General features: G+C 38.7%; 1 protein-coding gene across 1 annotated transcript in view; it reads left to right on the top strand.

The window, feature by feature from the left end:
* Window positions 1-15189, top strand: part of LOC127637388 (scavenger receptor cysteine-rich type 1 protein M130-like) — a 107766-nt gene that overhangs the window by 82935 nt on the left and 9642 nt on the right. Inside the window, exons 2-4 of the mRNA XM_052118420.1 lie at window positions 11748-11904; window positions 14177-14491; window positions 14810-15112. Of these exons, the coding sequence (XP_051974380.1) occupies window positions 11787-11904; window positions 14177-14491; window positions 14810-15112 (736 nt within the window). The 5' untranslated portion in view covers window positions 11748-11786. The remainder of the gene's footprint in view (window positions 1-11747; window positions 11905-14176; window positions 14492-14809; window positions 15113-15189) is intronic.

Below are 15189 nucleotides of genomic sequence, written 5' to 3'. Positions count from 1 at the left end.
GCCGTTGCCTTGTTAATATGTAATCATGTAACATAAAAAGTAATTGTATTCCAATTATGAGTATTTTCAAATTTACATAATACAGATTACATGTAATCCAGTACTACCTAGCACTGATTTTGACCATTTGATTATCTCAATAATAATAATTGTGAATTGAAATCAATCAAAAGTCTTTTAAAACAAAGATTAAAATAAAAATCAAAGTGCTGTGAAATCAGATGACAAAAATATTTGTATTTCTATACACACACATATACACTCACCTAAAGGATTATTAGGAACACCTGTTCAATTTCGCATTAATGCAATTATCTAATCAACCAATCACATGGCAGTTGCTTCAATGCATTTAGGGGTGTGGTCCTGGTCAAGACAATCTCCTGAACTCCAAACTGAATGTCAGAATGGGAAAGAAAGGTGATTTAAGCAATTTTGAGTGTGGCATGGTTGTTGGTGCCAGACGGGCCGGTCTGAGTATTTCACAATCTGCTCAGTTACTGGGATTTTCACGCACAACCATTTCAAGGGTTTACAAAGAATGGTGTGAAAAGGGAAAAACATCCAGTATGCGGCAGTCCTGTGGGCAAAATGCCTTGTTGATGCTAGAGGTCAGAGGAGAATGGGCCGACTGATTCAAGCTGATAGAAGAGCAACTTTGCCTGAAATAACCACTCGTTACAACCGAGGTATGCAGCAAAGCATTTGTGAAGCCACAACACGCACAACCTTGAGGCGGATGGGCTTCAACAGCAGAAGACCCCACCGGGTACCACTCATCTCCACTACAAATAGGAAAAAGAGGCTACAATTTGCAAGAACTCACCAAAATTGGACAGTTGAAGACTGGAAAAATGTTGCCTGGTCTGATGAGTCTTGATTTCTGTTGAGACATTCAGATGGTAGAGTCAGAATTTGGCGTAAACAGAATGAGAACATGGATCCATCATGCCTTGTTACCACTGTGCAGGCTGCTGCTGGTGGTGTAATGGTGTGGGGGATGTTTTCTTGGCACACTTTAGGCCCCTTAGTGCCAGTTGGGCATCGTTTAAATGCCACGGCCTACCTGAGCATTGTTTCTGACCATGTCCATCCCTTTATGGCCACCATGTACCCATCCTCTGATGGCTAATTCCAGCAGAATAATGCACCATGTCACAAAGCTCGAATCATTTCAAACTGGTTTCTTGAACATGACAATGACTTCACTGTACTAAAATGGCCCCCACAGTCACCAGATCTCAACCCAATTGAGCATCTTTGGGATGTGGTGGAACGGGAGCTTCATGCCCTGGATGTGCATCCCACAAATCTCCATCAACTGCAAGATGCTATCCTATCAATATGGGCCAACATTTCTAAAGAATGCTTTCAGCACCTTGTTGAATCAATGTAGAATTAAGGCAGTTCTGAAGGCGAAAGGGGGTCAAACACAGTATTAGTATGGTGTTCCTAATAATCCTTTAGGTGAGTGTATATATGTACACTCACACACACACAATCACCGACCACTTTATTAGGTACACCTGTACACCTACATTATTCATATGATTTATCTAATCAGCCAATCGTGTGGCAGCAGTGCAACGCTATGGGATAGTCTTCGATGAGACTTGGGCACCCAACACTCTGTCACCGGTTTGTAGTTTGAGAGATATTCCATAAGCACTGATGGTCTAGCACTATCAGCACATGAATGCCTCACTGTGTGTGTGTGTGTGTGTGTATCAGAAAAAGAATCAGCTTTATTGCCAAGTAGTTTACACATACAAGGAATTTGTCTCTGTGACAGGAGCTTCTAGTGCACAGCAATACAAAAAACAATAAAAAAAACAGCAGCAAGACATAGATAATAATAAAATTATTATACGCACACAGACACACACATATATAGATATGCACATACACATATATAGTGCAATACTAATACAAATCTGTTATGTACAGTGCATTTTATTTTTGAATGAAATGGCAGAAGAGGTAGATGTGTTGGATAAATATAAAAAAAGACTAAAATTGTATGGCACACAATTATTGCTCAATGGGGCAATTTGAACTGTTCATGAGATGGATAGCATAAGGGAAATAACTGTTCCTGTGCCTGACGATTTTGGTGCTCAGAGATCTGAAGCGTCGCCAGAAGGCAACAGTTCAAAAAGTTAGTGGTTGTTATATCACTCCGCTTGTATTCATGCCATTCTAAACTAAAGTTTTAGAGCAGCGCAGATCTGTTAAGAGCTGTGGTTTGTCATTTTATTACATGTATTTTTTTTTTACATAACTTACGTTAGCCAGCAGTTGGTGGCAAAAGATAATATAAGCCAATTAGGTGATGTGAAGTGAATCCGCTTCAGCCAGTGTTTACAATACAGCACTATATGATCGCTTGTATATGTAATAGGAAATAGCTTTAAATGGCTTTAAACTAACAACTTCAGCATTACGGCTCATCACAGCTGAGAGACACAACAGACTGATTAATTACACAAACTGAAGGCGCTTTCCTCTTATCGGACTTTCACATTGGAGTGGACACGCTGTTTAAAATGGAGGACATTGCAGTTTGTCAAGTGAATGACTTTTGCGCACAGGCTACTGCAAAATATGTAGAATTACCCCTGCTTGGACTGCTATTTTTCCATTGATAAAGCTGATCATCAGAAAGCTGACAGCATCTCTGGTTGGGTGTGGCAACAGAGAGGTGTCTCTCTCTCTCTCTTTCTCTCTCTCTCACACACATCCATCCATCCTTGTTTATCCAATAACTTGGTAGAAACAGCACAAGCGGTGATACTATTTCTGGAGTGACATTTTATAATAACTAACGAATGTTTGGACGCATCATTTGGTTTGAACCAGCAAGAGCAGATTCTGATCCGCCGCGTAATAAACTAGTTCCATGCACAAATGTTTTTATGACCTTACTCTTACTTTTTTTGTTTTTACATTTACTTGTTCATTGAACCGTTGTATATAAGCAATATCACACTCACAATCATGCTATATTGCCCTAAATCAGCACTGCTAGCTGTGATTACCTGCACGTCCTGATTTTGCCAAGTGGAGGTTGTTATCAAGGACATCTGTCTTTTTCAGGAAAACAACAAGATTGTTTTATCGCCCAGCCATATTGATAATATTGCCTTAATCTCTCACATCAACCCAATAATCTCAGTGATAGACACACAGAATCTAGTAAGCAGAAATATTACATTTACCTTGATATGTTTCTTCAAATTAGAGGCAGGATTATGTTTGAAAATGTGTTGAAATGTGTTTAAGGCATCCTCCACATCCACAACAGTTGGCGGCAGATCTGCAACTGCTGTTCAAGTTTATTACATGATTTGATTTGACAGGAGTCACAAAACTCTCCCTAGCAAATCATGTTGATGGATAAAAAAACAATCAGGACAGGGAAGTATCTAACACAGACGGTGGGAAACTAGCACATTAAAAGTACAGTAACAGCACTTAAAATGTACTAAAGTAAAAGTATAAAAAAAAAATGAAACTACTTAAAAAAAGTAAAATTCTCGAGGAAAACTACTTAATTACAGTAACGTGAGTTTTTAGAATTCGTTACTTTACACTCCTGGATGGATATGAAATCTGCCAGTGTCCTCTGTAGACAGCTGAATTGTGGGATTGCTGTGTCTGTTGTGGAAGCGGACTGGTTTGGAGAGGGAAGTGGTGAAATCTGGGCTGATGTGTTTGATTGTCATGGGAATGAAACACAACTCTCACAATGTCCCATCTCTTCATGGAGTCGAGCTGAACGTTCTCATAGACGAGATGTTGGAGTCATCTGCTCTAGTAAGCACACTACACTCTATAAATCATGATATTAAAGGGGCAATTTGCCAAGAAATTAAAATTATTTCATTATTTTTTCACCCTTGCGTTGTTCCACACCTGTATGACATTCTTACTTATGTAGAATGCAAATGGAGATGTTTGGCAGAATTTTGCTTAAATCACCATTTACCTTCATGGGTTTGGAACAACATTTAGGTGAGAAAAAGATTACATCATTTTCACAGTTTTGGGTGACTATTTTTTTATTTAATTCATAGTACACTTTCATTGAGATAAATACTGAATGACAAATATATGCTCTTCATATTTACATTTAATATGAAAAAACTCAAATATGTAGACACTGTGATCTTAAAGTACAGTTTTTTGTAGAGTAGTACATTACTATGATAAAATTATAGTTTTATGGGAGAATAGTACTATTAATATTTAAATGTCACATCAATCCCTCAGATTCATCTCTGGCTCTTCATGATGGGGGAGTGAGGTTGTCTGGAGAGAGAGAGTGTGAGGGGGAGGTGGAAGTTTACATCCATCAGGTCTGGAAGAGAGTTCTGTTGGACTCCTGGAGTCTCACTGAATCCTCTGTGGTCTGCAGACAGCTGGGCTGTGACTCTGTGCTGAACTTCTACAGCTCCTCTTCATCCAGTCCTGAACATAGTCATGAGTGTGTGATGGGCTTCCAGTGCTCTGGGAGTGAAGCTCATCTGGGGAACTGCAGCTCTCCACAAACTCTCAACTGCAGCTCCACACAACAGCTGTCAATCACCTGCCTTAGTGAGAACAGCAATATCTGGACATTTTCATCAGTAGTCATTAATGTGTATGTGCAATGTGTATGTTCTGTCTCTCTGTATATCTGATCTCAGGTCATGGGTCCATCAGGCTGGTGGGTTCTGGAGGAGACTGTGCAGGGAGGCTGGAGGTTTTTCACAACGGCTCATGGGGGACAGTGTGTGATGACTCCTGGGATATTAAAGATGCCCATGTGGTGTGCAGACAGCTGCAGTGTAGAGTGGCCCTCAGTAACCAGCAGGTTCCAGCCTGGTTTGGTCCTGGTTCTGGACACATATGGCTGGATGAGGTGAACTGTGAGGGGAATGAGATGTCCCTGTGGAACTGCTCTTCTCAGGTCTGGGGAAAACATGACTGTCAACACATGGAGGATGTAGGAGTCGTGTGTTCAGGTAATAATAATTATTGTTTTTCAGTAACTGTGTGAGAGAAAGGACCCCAGGCGCTTAGGAGGCTATAGTTCTCACCCTGGGTTGTTGGTCAGAACACAGAAAGCAGGCAGGAATCAGTTCAAATACTTTACTGAATGTTTGTTCAACAGCACATGCATACATTAGCAGGCACGTGCACACATAGACATCAAATGGGGTTTGGGCACCTGCCCTTTTTCTTCCTCGAGAGAAAGTGCCCTTTTTTCTGGGGTGCTTTTTTAAAAAATGTTTTTAAATAAATATATATATATATATATATATATAAATATATTTATTGAATAAAAAATCCAAATATCAGGTCGGGAGATGAGACTTTGTCAAGTTCCGATGCCCGCCCTCCCTCTCTCTCTCTCTCTCTCTCTCTCTCTCTCTCTCTCTCTCTCTCTCTCTCTCTCTCTCAGCACACATCAGCACATCAGACACACAGACAGTCCCTCCCAGCTCCTATCCCAGTTGTGTTTTCTTGTCTTGTGTGGAGGTGAGTGGTGATGAACAAAAGATTAAGCTACAGTGCCTCAACTTTACAGGTAATTAGCCAAAAGACAAATTTAGTTAACTTGTGTCTTGCTAACATGCATGACTCATGAGCAGCTAATGGAATAAGTTAAGGCAAAATATTATGGCCATTCAGGATAATGTACTTAATGGAGAAACTACAGGTGAATACAGTAAAATTTGTGTCTAATAACGTCATCACAATCGCCACATTGATATGCAAATTAGGCGTTAACTAATTCAAATGCAATAATTTGCATACATTGAAGTGTACATTGATGGACAGTTTTGCACATTAATCATTGCTCTTCACAATCACAAAAGTGACCGATTGTGGTTTCAAAATTTCTCCGAAAGGTGAGGCGTTTAGATCCCTGATATTATTATTATTATTTTCATACATTTATTTATTTTGTGGAATTTGATAATTTTACACGGCACACCTGACAATCTTTCACGGCATGTGGCACAGTGGTTGGGAAACACTGATTTAAGCCAATTCAACTTTGAAACATCAACATCAGACATCAAACAACATCAGCAAGATGGGCAGCGCAGTTTTGTCACAGTATAAAAAAAGCGTAAAAATCACTTCCATATAGGCTTGCGTTAAGCAAAAAAAAAAAAAAAAAAGATTTTGCCATTTTCATCACCCCTACATCAGTGGGAACAACGAGTCCGACTATTTGATGCGGGACTGCACGGTAGAAAGGAAGAAACGTAAATCGTCCTCCACCTGCAGCCTTGATCGGTATTTGCTTTTAAGCAGGGTCAAAGCGGAAAAAAAGCACTCACATAAGTAAGTGGAGGGGAAGGCAGACATGGGGACTTGTGACTTGGTGACTTGGACTCGAGTCGACTCGAGTCGCTATTTTTATGACTTGTGACTTGACTTGACAAAAAATAAAATACTTGAGACTTGACTCGGACTTGGAAGTTAAAGACTCGGGACTTGACTTGACTTGAGAGACGAAGACTTGAATGACTTGAGTGTTAATCACATCATGTTTTCAGTTTGAATATAAAATATATAAATTATTTTAAAAAATAAAGTTGATCCAGCTGGAGCGCAGGCTGAGAATAGTTTTGTCATGACTGGATCACGACACTATAGGCTATCATCAGCCATGCCCTCTCGTACCTTACGCACACCACGCCCACTTAGATCAGATAACCCATCAACATGTCAGCCGGAGGGGTAACGTTACCGAGGGTCATCGTTTTCGGCTTCAAAAATGATTATCAAGATGGTAAAAGACGAACAGCGCTTTGCAAGACATGCAACGTTAAGATCGCGGACAGCCAGACGACAACCTCCAATTTCGTCCGCCATTTGAAGAGCCATTCTTACCAGTAAGTGCTTGTCAATTTGTTAATTTTATCTGGTTAGTTGGTAGTTAGCTAATGTAATAATAGCAGGGTTCCCACGGGTCCTTGAAATCCTTGAAAGTTTGTGAATCTGAAAAATAAAATTCAAGGCCCTGGAAAGTTCTTGAAAATAAACATACATATACAGGTCCTTGAAAGTGCTTGAATTTATTTTGTGCAAGAAGTTTTCTGGAAAAAAAAAATCTGTCCATTAATTTTTTATTTCGCCAACACTTCGTGGCTTATGCTGCATACTAGCCTGCTTGATTTACGTTAGTTACGCGCATTTAAGTGTTTTCCGCGCGAGGTACTTTGTTTTGTACGTTGCCATGACGTTCACGCGCGCTGGTACCTCAACGTTTCCCACTCACAGACATTGCAAAAATAGGCTTATGGATATACTCTGAGTGTGTGTGTGTGTGTGGGAGTGTGAGAGCGCGAGAGTGAGTGTGTGTGTGTGTGAGTGAGTGAGTGAGTGTGGGTGTGGGAGAGAGAGTGTGTGAGAGAGTGAGTGTGTGTGTGTGTGTGTGTGTGTGTGTGAGCGCGAGCGCGAGAGTGAGTGAGTGAGTGTGGGTGTGGGAGAGAGAGTGTGTGTGAGAGAGAGAGAGAGAGAGTGTGTGAGAGAGAGTGTGTGAGAGAGGGTGTGGGAGAGAGAGTGTGTGTGTGAGAGAGAGAAAGTGTGTGTGTGAGAGAGAGAGAGAGTGTGAGAGAGAGTGTGTGTGTGAGAGAGAGAGGAGAAATGTAACAAAGTTTAATGTATGTAACTGTGTTTGAGAGAGAGAGAGAGAGGGAGGTGTTCAGAGAGGAGTCTGTTGGATGTTAAGCTGTTATATGTTTTATGGACTCAATGTTGAAAATTTAAAACATTTCAAACACTGTTGGCAGAAGTGAAAAATAAATAATTTTATGAAGTTACAATTTTGTTTGATTCCATGATGTATTTTACTGAACATGAGTATTGTAATTTACTGACAGTTACTTATATCTTGTCTTTTCACTTTATTATGATCAGATTCTGCAGGTAAAATTACAATAATAAGGTGACTTGACTTGGACTTGACTTGACATAGCCTGTGACTTGACTTGGATTTGACTTGCCCAAGAAAAAAATACTTGGGACTTACTTGAGACTTGAAGGTTAAGACTTGAGACTTACTTGAGACTTGCACATGTGTGACTTGGTCCCATCTCTGGGGAAGGGGATGAGGACGTTCATAGCCTTTCGAGAGAGGTGGGGAAACTCAGTCACTACAAAGAGATTAATTTTGCTACACGCATATGCATAACACACACATTAACATGCAAGCTAGCAGGACAGATGTGTACAGACATGAACCATTGTTGTTTTCCCCCACACTGCGTCTCCCCTGGGGCTCTCTGGCGCCCTCCAGGGGAGGCGCACCTCTCCAATTGAAAACCTCTGCTCTTAATAACAATATTTTTATTTGGAATTTGGGAGAATTGTTTTCAGTAGTTTATAGAATAAAACAAAAATGTAAATTTTTTCTCTCAAACGCAAACATATACCTATAAATATTAAATCCAGATAAACTGATCTTTTTGCAGTGGTCTGTTAATGTATATATGCATATACAAACAGAATACAAATCTGGCACTGACACAGTCTTCTGTTATACAACTTGGCTTTATTTTTAGCTAACTGAACCAAAGTGTTCAAGAATTTCTAAACTGTATGTTTTTTATAGGAAAGGGGTCAAAATATTCAGTCAGGGGGCCAAAAATACCTTGCTATTAACTGTGTGTAACTTATGTTGTAGAACAAAACGTGAAAATCTATTCAAGTGATGTTCATCAGTTTTTATTATTATTATTATTGTTAAAATTATTATTATTACTTATAAATAGAATAACTATTCTTAGACACATTCGAAGTTACAGATCTAACGGTTTATAAATCTTGGTCTGTTGATGCCACTCTCTGGAAGAAAGTAACACAGCTGATGTTGCAAAACTAATAGGAGATCTCAGATGCTTTGGAAGAAAAACACATGCAAACAATCTGAATCAATACACTTTAATGATCTTATTAATAAATGAAATATGTTAATTACACATTGGCGCCATCTGCTGGTCAGAAGGTGAAGAACAACCTCATCATCTTCACTGAAAGATTTATGGTCTTTCTGCCTCATCTTCTGAGAGAAATAATGAAATACTTTCACGTTAAAAGTATATTGTAAAAAAAAAAAATGGAATAGAAATGAGTTTGCAATATATATATATATATATAATGTGTTTTCGAAAAAGTAATTATTATTTATGTTGTATTTAGTCTATTTTGCCACTCACTTGTTTAAAAAAGTTTAGGTCATATACTGTGGTCTTGGTAAGCGTCTGTTTACTAATAAAACTGGATTATACATTTTTTAAATCATGAATGATTTAAATGGTCGAGTTTACTGTTTTAATAACATGCCAATATGTTATTTAGCAGTTAGTTATCAGAGCTTCTATCTCGTATCTGCAGGTGTTTGGCTTTGATGTGTATAAACTGGAGTGTTTCCTGTATCCTGTAAGTCAATACTACAGTCACTACTTCTCTAAATATAGTGTGTGTGTGTGTGTGTGTGTGTGTGTGTGTGTGTGTGTGAGAGAGACTCCCCTTTGTGAGGCATCTTCATGGGTGGGGCGAAGAATCCCTGATCAGCACTGACGTTTTTGATGTATATGGAGAAAATCAGAAATACCTCTTCTGATTCGTCACTGAAGTTCTTTGATAGTTTCCTCTGTTCTGTCTAATAAGGTGATAGTGAGTGTGATTGGAGGGTGTTTGATATCTTTTTCTCTTATTAAGGGCTCAGAAGACCCCAGTACTTCTGTTTCATCAGTAGTGAGGAGAAGCTGGTACTGAATAAACAAAGTATTAGTAGAGCAGAAGAATATGGAGAGATGTCTGACACTCATTTTACTGTCCTCAGTGGTATATCTCATCAGAGCTGGTAAGTATTTCAATACTTTATCAAGAAATTATGGTCTTGCATTTTCCGACTTCACTTAAAAATCATCTTTATTCATCTTATGTTGCAGAGATATTTATTAACAAGCGCATTGTGTGAAATGTGAACACATGATAATAACGTGTGAACAAATGAAAGTGTGATAAGTTTTAATTATTTAATTTAATTACATGTGATCGCTGAATAATAATAATAATAATAATAATAATAATAACCATTGTAAATATATTTAAATATTCCACAACCACACAACAATCACATGTGAATTAAGAAAATACATTGAACAGTCATAAACTCTATATCTGCTAATAAATGTGAAAATCTGTCTTTCCCTTCATTCCTCTCTCTCTCATTGTTTTTTTCAATATTTAGAAAGTATAAATGTGAGGTTGGTTGATGGTAACAGTCCTTGTGCTGGTAGAGTGGAGGTTCTTCATAGAGGTCAGTGGGGAACAGTGTGTGATGACTTTTGGGATATGGCTGATGCTGCAGTGGTGTGTAGAGAACTGGACTGTGGAAAACCTGTTGATGCTCTGCGTGATGCTCAATTTGGACCAGGATCAGGACCAATCTGGATGAGTCTTGTCATGTGTACTGGATCAGAGTCGACACTGAAGAACTGTGGATCGGCAGGATGGGGTAAACACAACTGTGATCATAGTAGAGATGCTGGAATCATCTGCTCAGGTAAACTTCAACAAATCTTCTCTATCTTATTAACTGAAAATGTATTTCTCCTCATCCATTACAACAAGTTGGACATTTTTTATTCTTATATTTAATTTTTTTATTTTATATATTTTTATTTAAAATGTTTACTTAATAATCATGATCTTGAGAATCCTTGAAATATGAAGTTTATAATAATTTTGTTATTGTTAAAAATAAATTTTGTTTTGTTTTTTCAGGAGTCAGACTTGTTGGAGGTTCTCGCTGCTCTGGTAAATTAGAGATTCTTCATGAGAAGACGTGGGTCTCAGTGTGTGATGCTGCCTTTGACCAGCAGGATGCAGAGGTTGTTTGTAGAGAGCTGGACTGTGGGGCTTCTGTACAGGTGCTGGGAGCAGCTGCTTTTGGCAAAGGAGAGGGTCAGATGTGGACAGATGAGATTCAGTGTAGAGGAAATGAATCTCAGATTTCATCTCTGTTCAAAGTCACCATCAATCAAAAGCAACTGTTCTCATGACAACATCATTGGATTGCTGTGTTCCGGTGAGTTCAATAAAATATCAACAGAGCAAATTTGTATTTAATTTTAGAATAAACTTTCAGTCTTCATTCACTCTTTCCCTCTCTTTTTCTTTCTCTGACATTGACAGACATAATGAATGTGAGATTGGTTGGTGGTAACAGTCCCTGTGCTGGTAGAGTGGAGGTCCTTCATAGAGGTCAGTGGAGAACAGTGTGTGATCAAGGTTGGGATATGGCTGATGCTGCAGTGGTGTGTAGAGAACTGGACTGTGGAGAACCTGTAGATGCTTTGGGTGATGCTCATTTTGGACCAGGATCAGGACCAATCTGGATGAATAATTCAATGTGTACAGGATCAGAGTCCACACTGAAAAACTGTGGATTAGTAGAATCGCCTTATGACTGTGATCACAGTAAAGATGCTGGAGTCTTTTGCGCAGGTAAGCTCAAAATTTCATCTTATCACATAAACTGTATTTGAACTCTGTTTTTAAAATGTTCCATGCTCTATATTCTTTTTACAGGCGTCAGGCTGGTCGGAGGTTCTCGCTGCTCTGGGAGATTAGAGATACGTTATGGAAACACGTGGGTTTCAGTGTGTGATGCTGCCTTTGACCAGCAGGATGCAGAGGTTGTTTGTAGAGAGCTGGACTGTGGGGCTCCTGTACAGGTGCTGGGAGCAGCTGCTTTTGGCAAAGGAGAGGGTCAGATGTGGACAGAAGAGATTCAGTGTAGAGGAAATGAATCTCAGGTTCATCTCTGTCCAAAATCAACATCAAATGAAAACAACTGTTCACATGAAAACAACGTTGGACTGGTGTGTGCAGGTAGGAGTTACAACACACAGATATTTATTTTATTAGTCACATTTTAACCCATTGAATCAACTTGTATTAGGACTGATGTGTGCAGGATCATGAACATTTTCAAATAAACTTAAATTAATAAAAATTCAGCGTGATTCGACCCGGGTTCGAATCTGCTTTTTGTCCCACTCTTATGCATATCCTTTTTCCTCTCTTAATATTTCCTTTAATTCTACCTCTAATAAATAAAAATTAACATTGAGGCTGATTTCCTCGCAGTGTCGACCGTTGGCAGGTTCAGAGAAGGGTTTGATCTGTGTAAGGGGCAGATTCTGTTGCGTACTTTCCCTTCTTTGAGGTAGGAGGGGTGTGAGATATTCTGCACGCAGTGGGATGGTTGGAACTCAACTGGCCTAATTCTTCGGTTAGAAAGAACTGCAGCTACTCCAGAGTGAACTTGTCCATTCTCAATATTTATTAAGCCACAAAAGTGCAAGTCGTAGACAGGTTTGCGTGGATATATATAAAAGTGGTTTCTGTAAGAGAACAAAATAAGGATGATAAACATAAATGACAATATGACATGACAGAATATACACAGATAGTACCTGTATACATATACATGGAGAGGTTAAAGTAGTATTAAGTTAAAGCAAACCTTATAGAAATATATATATTCTAAATGCAGACCGCTGCAGCTAACAAGAGGTGTCAGATTACAAAGTGTGTGCGCTGCTCTAGCACTCCCGTGCACTCTTTGTACCATTATTAATATGCCGATAAGACAAATATTTGAATCAACATGCAAGCAACTCCCTTTTTTCATATGAATAAACATTGTTAACAAATATAAGATGATGACTCGTTAAATACGCGCCAGCACTGCGCCTGATTGTATGTATATTGACACAATAATATTTCTGAGGTAAAATAAACTGAATCACGCTCTGACACTCTCAAAAAACCATCTACAATGACATTAAATATCTTTACTTACGTAAGAAGAAAGACTTTTAGAAATGAAACAATGCCAGGAAACTCCGTGCGCTGGATGCTGCCGAATGAAACTTTTTGCGCATACATCAGACAAGTCTGAACAAGTTCGACTCGCGCATGCGTGCGGTGGGGAATTTTGTACAAGAGGTGATGTCTGTCTACTGCGGCTGGCATCGATCATGTCTAGATTTGTATTAATCTTTTGATTAGAGGTTGGGTTAAACCCTAAAAGAAATTAATCATGGTTTTACTATCATAATATTGTAGAAACCATGACTGTAATAACTATGGTTAATTTTATGGTTATTGTGGTTTTACTACAAACACCTTGATTAAACCTTTTCCATGAGCATTTAACCATGCGCTCATAACAATTTTTTATATATTTTTTCTGATTTTCTTGTTGCATTCTAATTTGACTTGGATACTGTTATTCTGATTCAATTGAAACTTTTTATTCAGGATTTCTCATACTGCTCTTTCCTTAATATGAATCGCTCATGATGTATTATTCCTCTTTTGTAAATCGATTTGGATAAAATCACCTGTCAAATGAATAAATGTAATATAATGTAAGTGTAAACTATAGTTACTCTAATAAAAATCATGGTTACTTTTTGTAGGTTTGATTTAGCGGTGGGGTGCGATTTCTGTGGGTCTCCAAATACAATAAATTGACACACACACACACACACACACACACACACACACACACACACACACACACACACACACACACACACACATTGGGTTTCCATGTTTTTTGGGGACTTTACATAGACATAATGTTTTTTATACTGTACAATCTTTGTATTCTATCCCCTAACCCTAAACCTAACCCTCACAGAAAACGTTCTGCATTTTTACATTTTCAAAAAACATAATTTATAATGATTTATAAGCTGTTTTCCTCATGGGGACCAACAAAATATCCCCACAACGTCAAAAATTTGGGTTTTCTGTCCTTATGGGGGCATTTGGTCCCCACAAAGTGATAAATACATGCTCACACACACACACACACACACACACACACACAATAAACATGCTGCAGTGATGTCCCTATACTGCTTGTTAATATTTAAATTGGGGTGCAAATAATATCTGCCACAATTTGCAACGGAGCATTAATAGCATCGACCATTATTTGCAATAGGTTGTAAATAAAATGTCGAGTCCCCTGAGTCCAGACTGAACATTAATTGAGTTTCATACTAGATTTGTCTCTTTGTGTGATTCTTTGTTTCTCACTCTCTACCTCTGTCCATCTCTCATTCTTACTTTTCAATATATACAGACAGTGTGAATGTGAGACTGGTGAATGGTAACAGTCCATGTGCTGGTAGAGTGGAGGTTCATCATAGAGGTCAGTGGGGAACAGTGTGTGGTTTTTCCTGGGATATGGTTGATGCTGCAGTGGTGTGTAGAGAACTGGACTGTGGAGAACCTGTAGATTCTCTGAGTGTTGCTCATTTTGGACCAGGATCAGGACCAATCTGGATGAATCGAACATTATGTACTGGATCAGAGTCCACACTAAAGAACTGTGGATCAGTAGATTGGGGTGCTTTTGACTGTGATCATAATAAAGATGCTGGTGTCATCTGCTCAGGTGAGCTGCCTGTACCTGCCTTATATTAACCCCCCATGAATCTTTTGATTATTGAATGTAATGCTGTCAATACCCAATGTTTATGACAGGAACTAAAAGGCCTCTAGTGAGTGTTTTTAAATGATTGTAAACAGTTTTTATTAAGTATGTTTTTGTTTCTCTCTTCTTTATGATGCTTATGTAGACAACTTTGAATTATCATTGTTTATGAAATTATTTATCATTGCATATGACAAAGTTTATATTGTAAATACATTTGTTTTGCCTTCTATGAAAACAGTGCAGTATATATTAAACTTGTTTTCTCTTACTACTCAGGCATCAGGCTTATTGGAAATTCTCATTGCTCTGGACAAGTAGAGATTCTTCATGAGAAGACGTGGGTTTCAGTGTGTGATGCTGCCTTTGACCAGCAGGATGCAGAGGTTGTGTGTAGAGAGCTGGACTGTGGGGCTCCTGTACAGGTGCTGGGAGCAGCTGCTTTTGGCAAAGGAGAGGGTCAGATGTGGACAGAAGAGATTCAGTGTAGAGGAAATGAATCTCAGATTTCATTCTGTCCAAGATCATCTTCAATCAAAAACAACTGCTCCCATGAAAATTATGAGGGGCTTCTGTGTGCTGGTAAGAATTAAATTAGTATGTGAGTAATGTCCTGTAAATATGTCTGAAATCCCTCCTTTTTTCTATCATTGTATTTC

The sequence above is a fragment of the Xyrauchen texanus genome, chromosome 45, assembly GCF_025860055.1.
Source record: "Xyrauchen texanus isolate HMW12.3.18 chromosome 45, RBS_HiC_50CHRs, whole genome shotgun sequence".
In the NCBI taxonomy this organism is placed as follows: domain Eukaryota; kingdom Metazoa; phylum Chordata; class Actinopteri; order Cypriniformes; family Catostomidae; genus Xyrauchen; species Xyrauchen texanus.
Note: the sequence above shows the minus strand (reverse complement) of the source record. Positions and strands in the feature narration are given on the sequence as shown.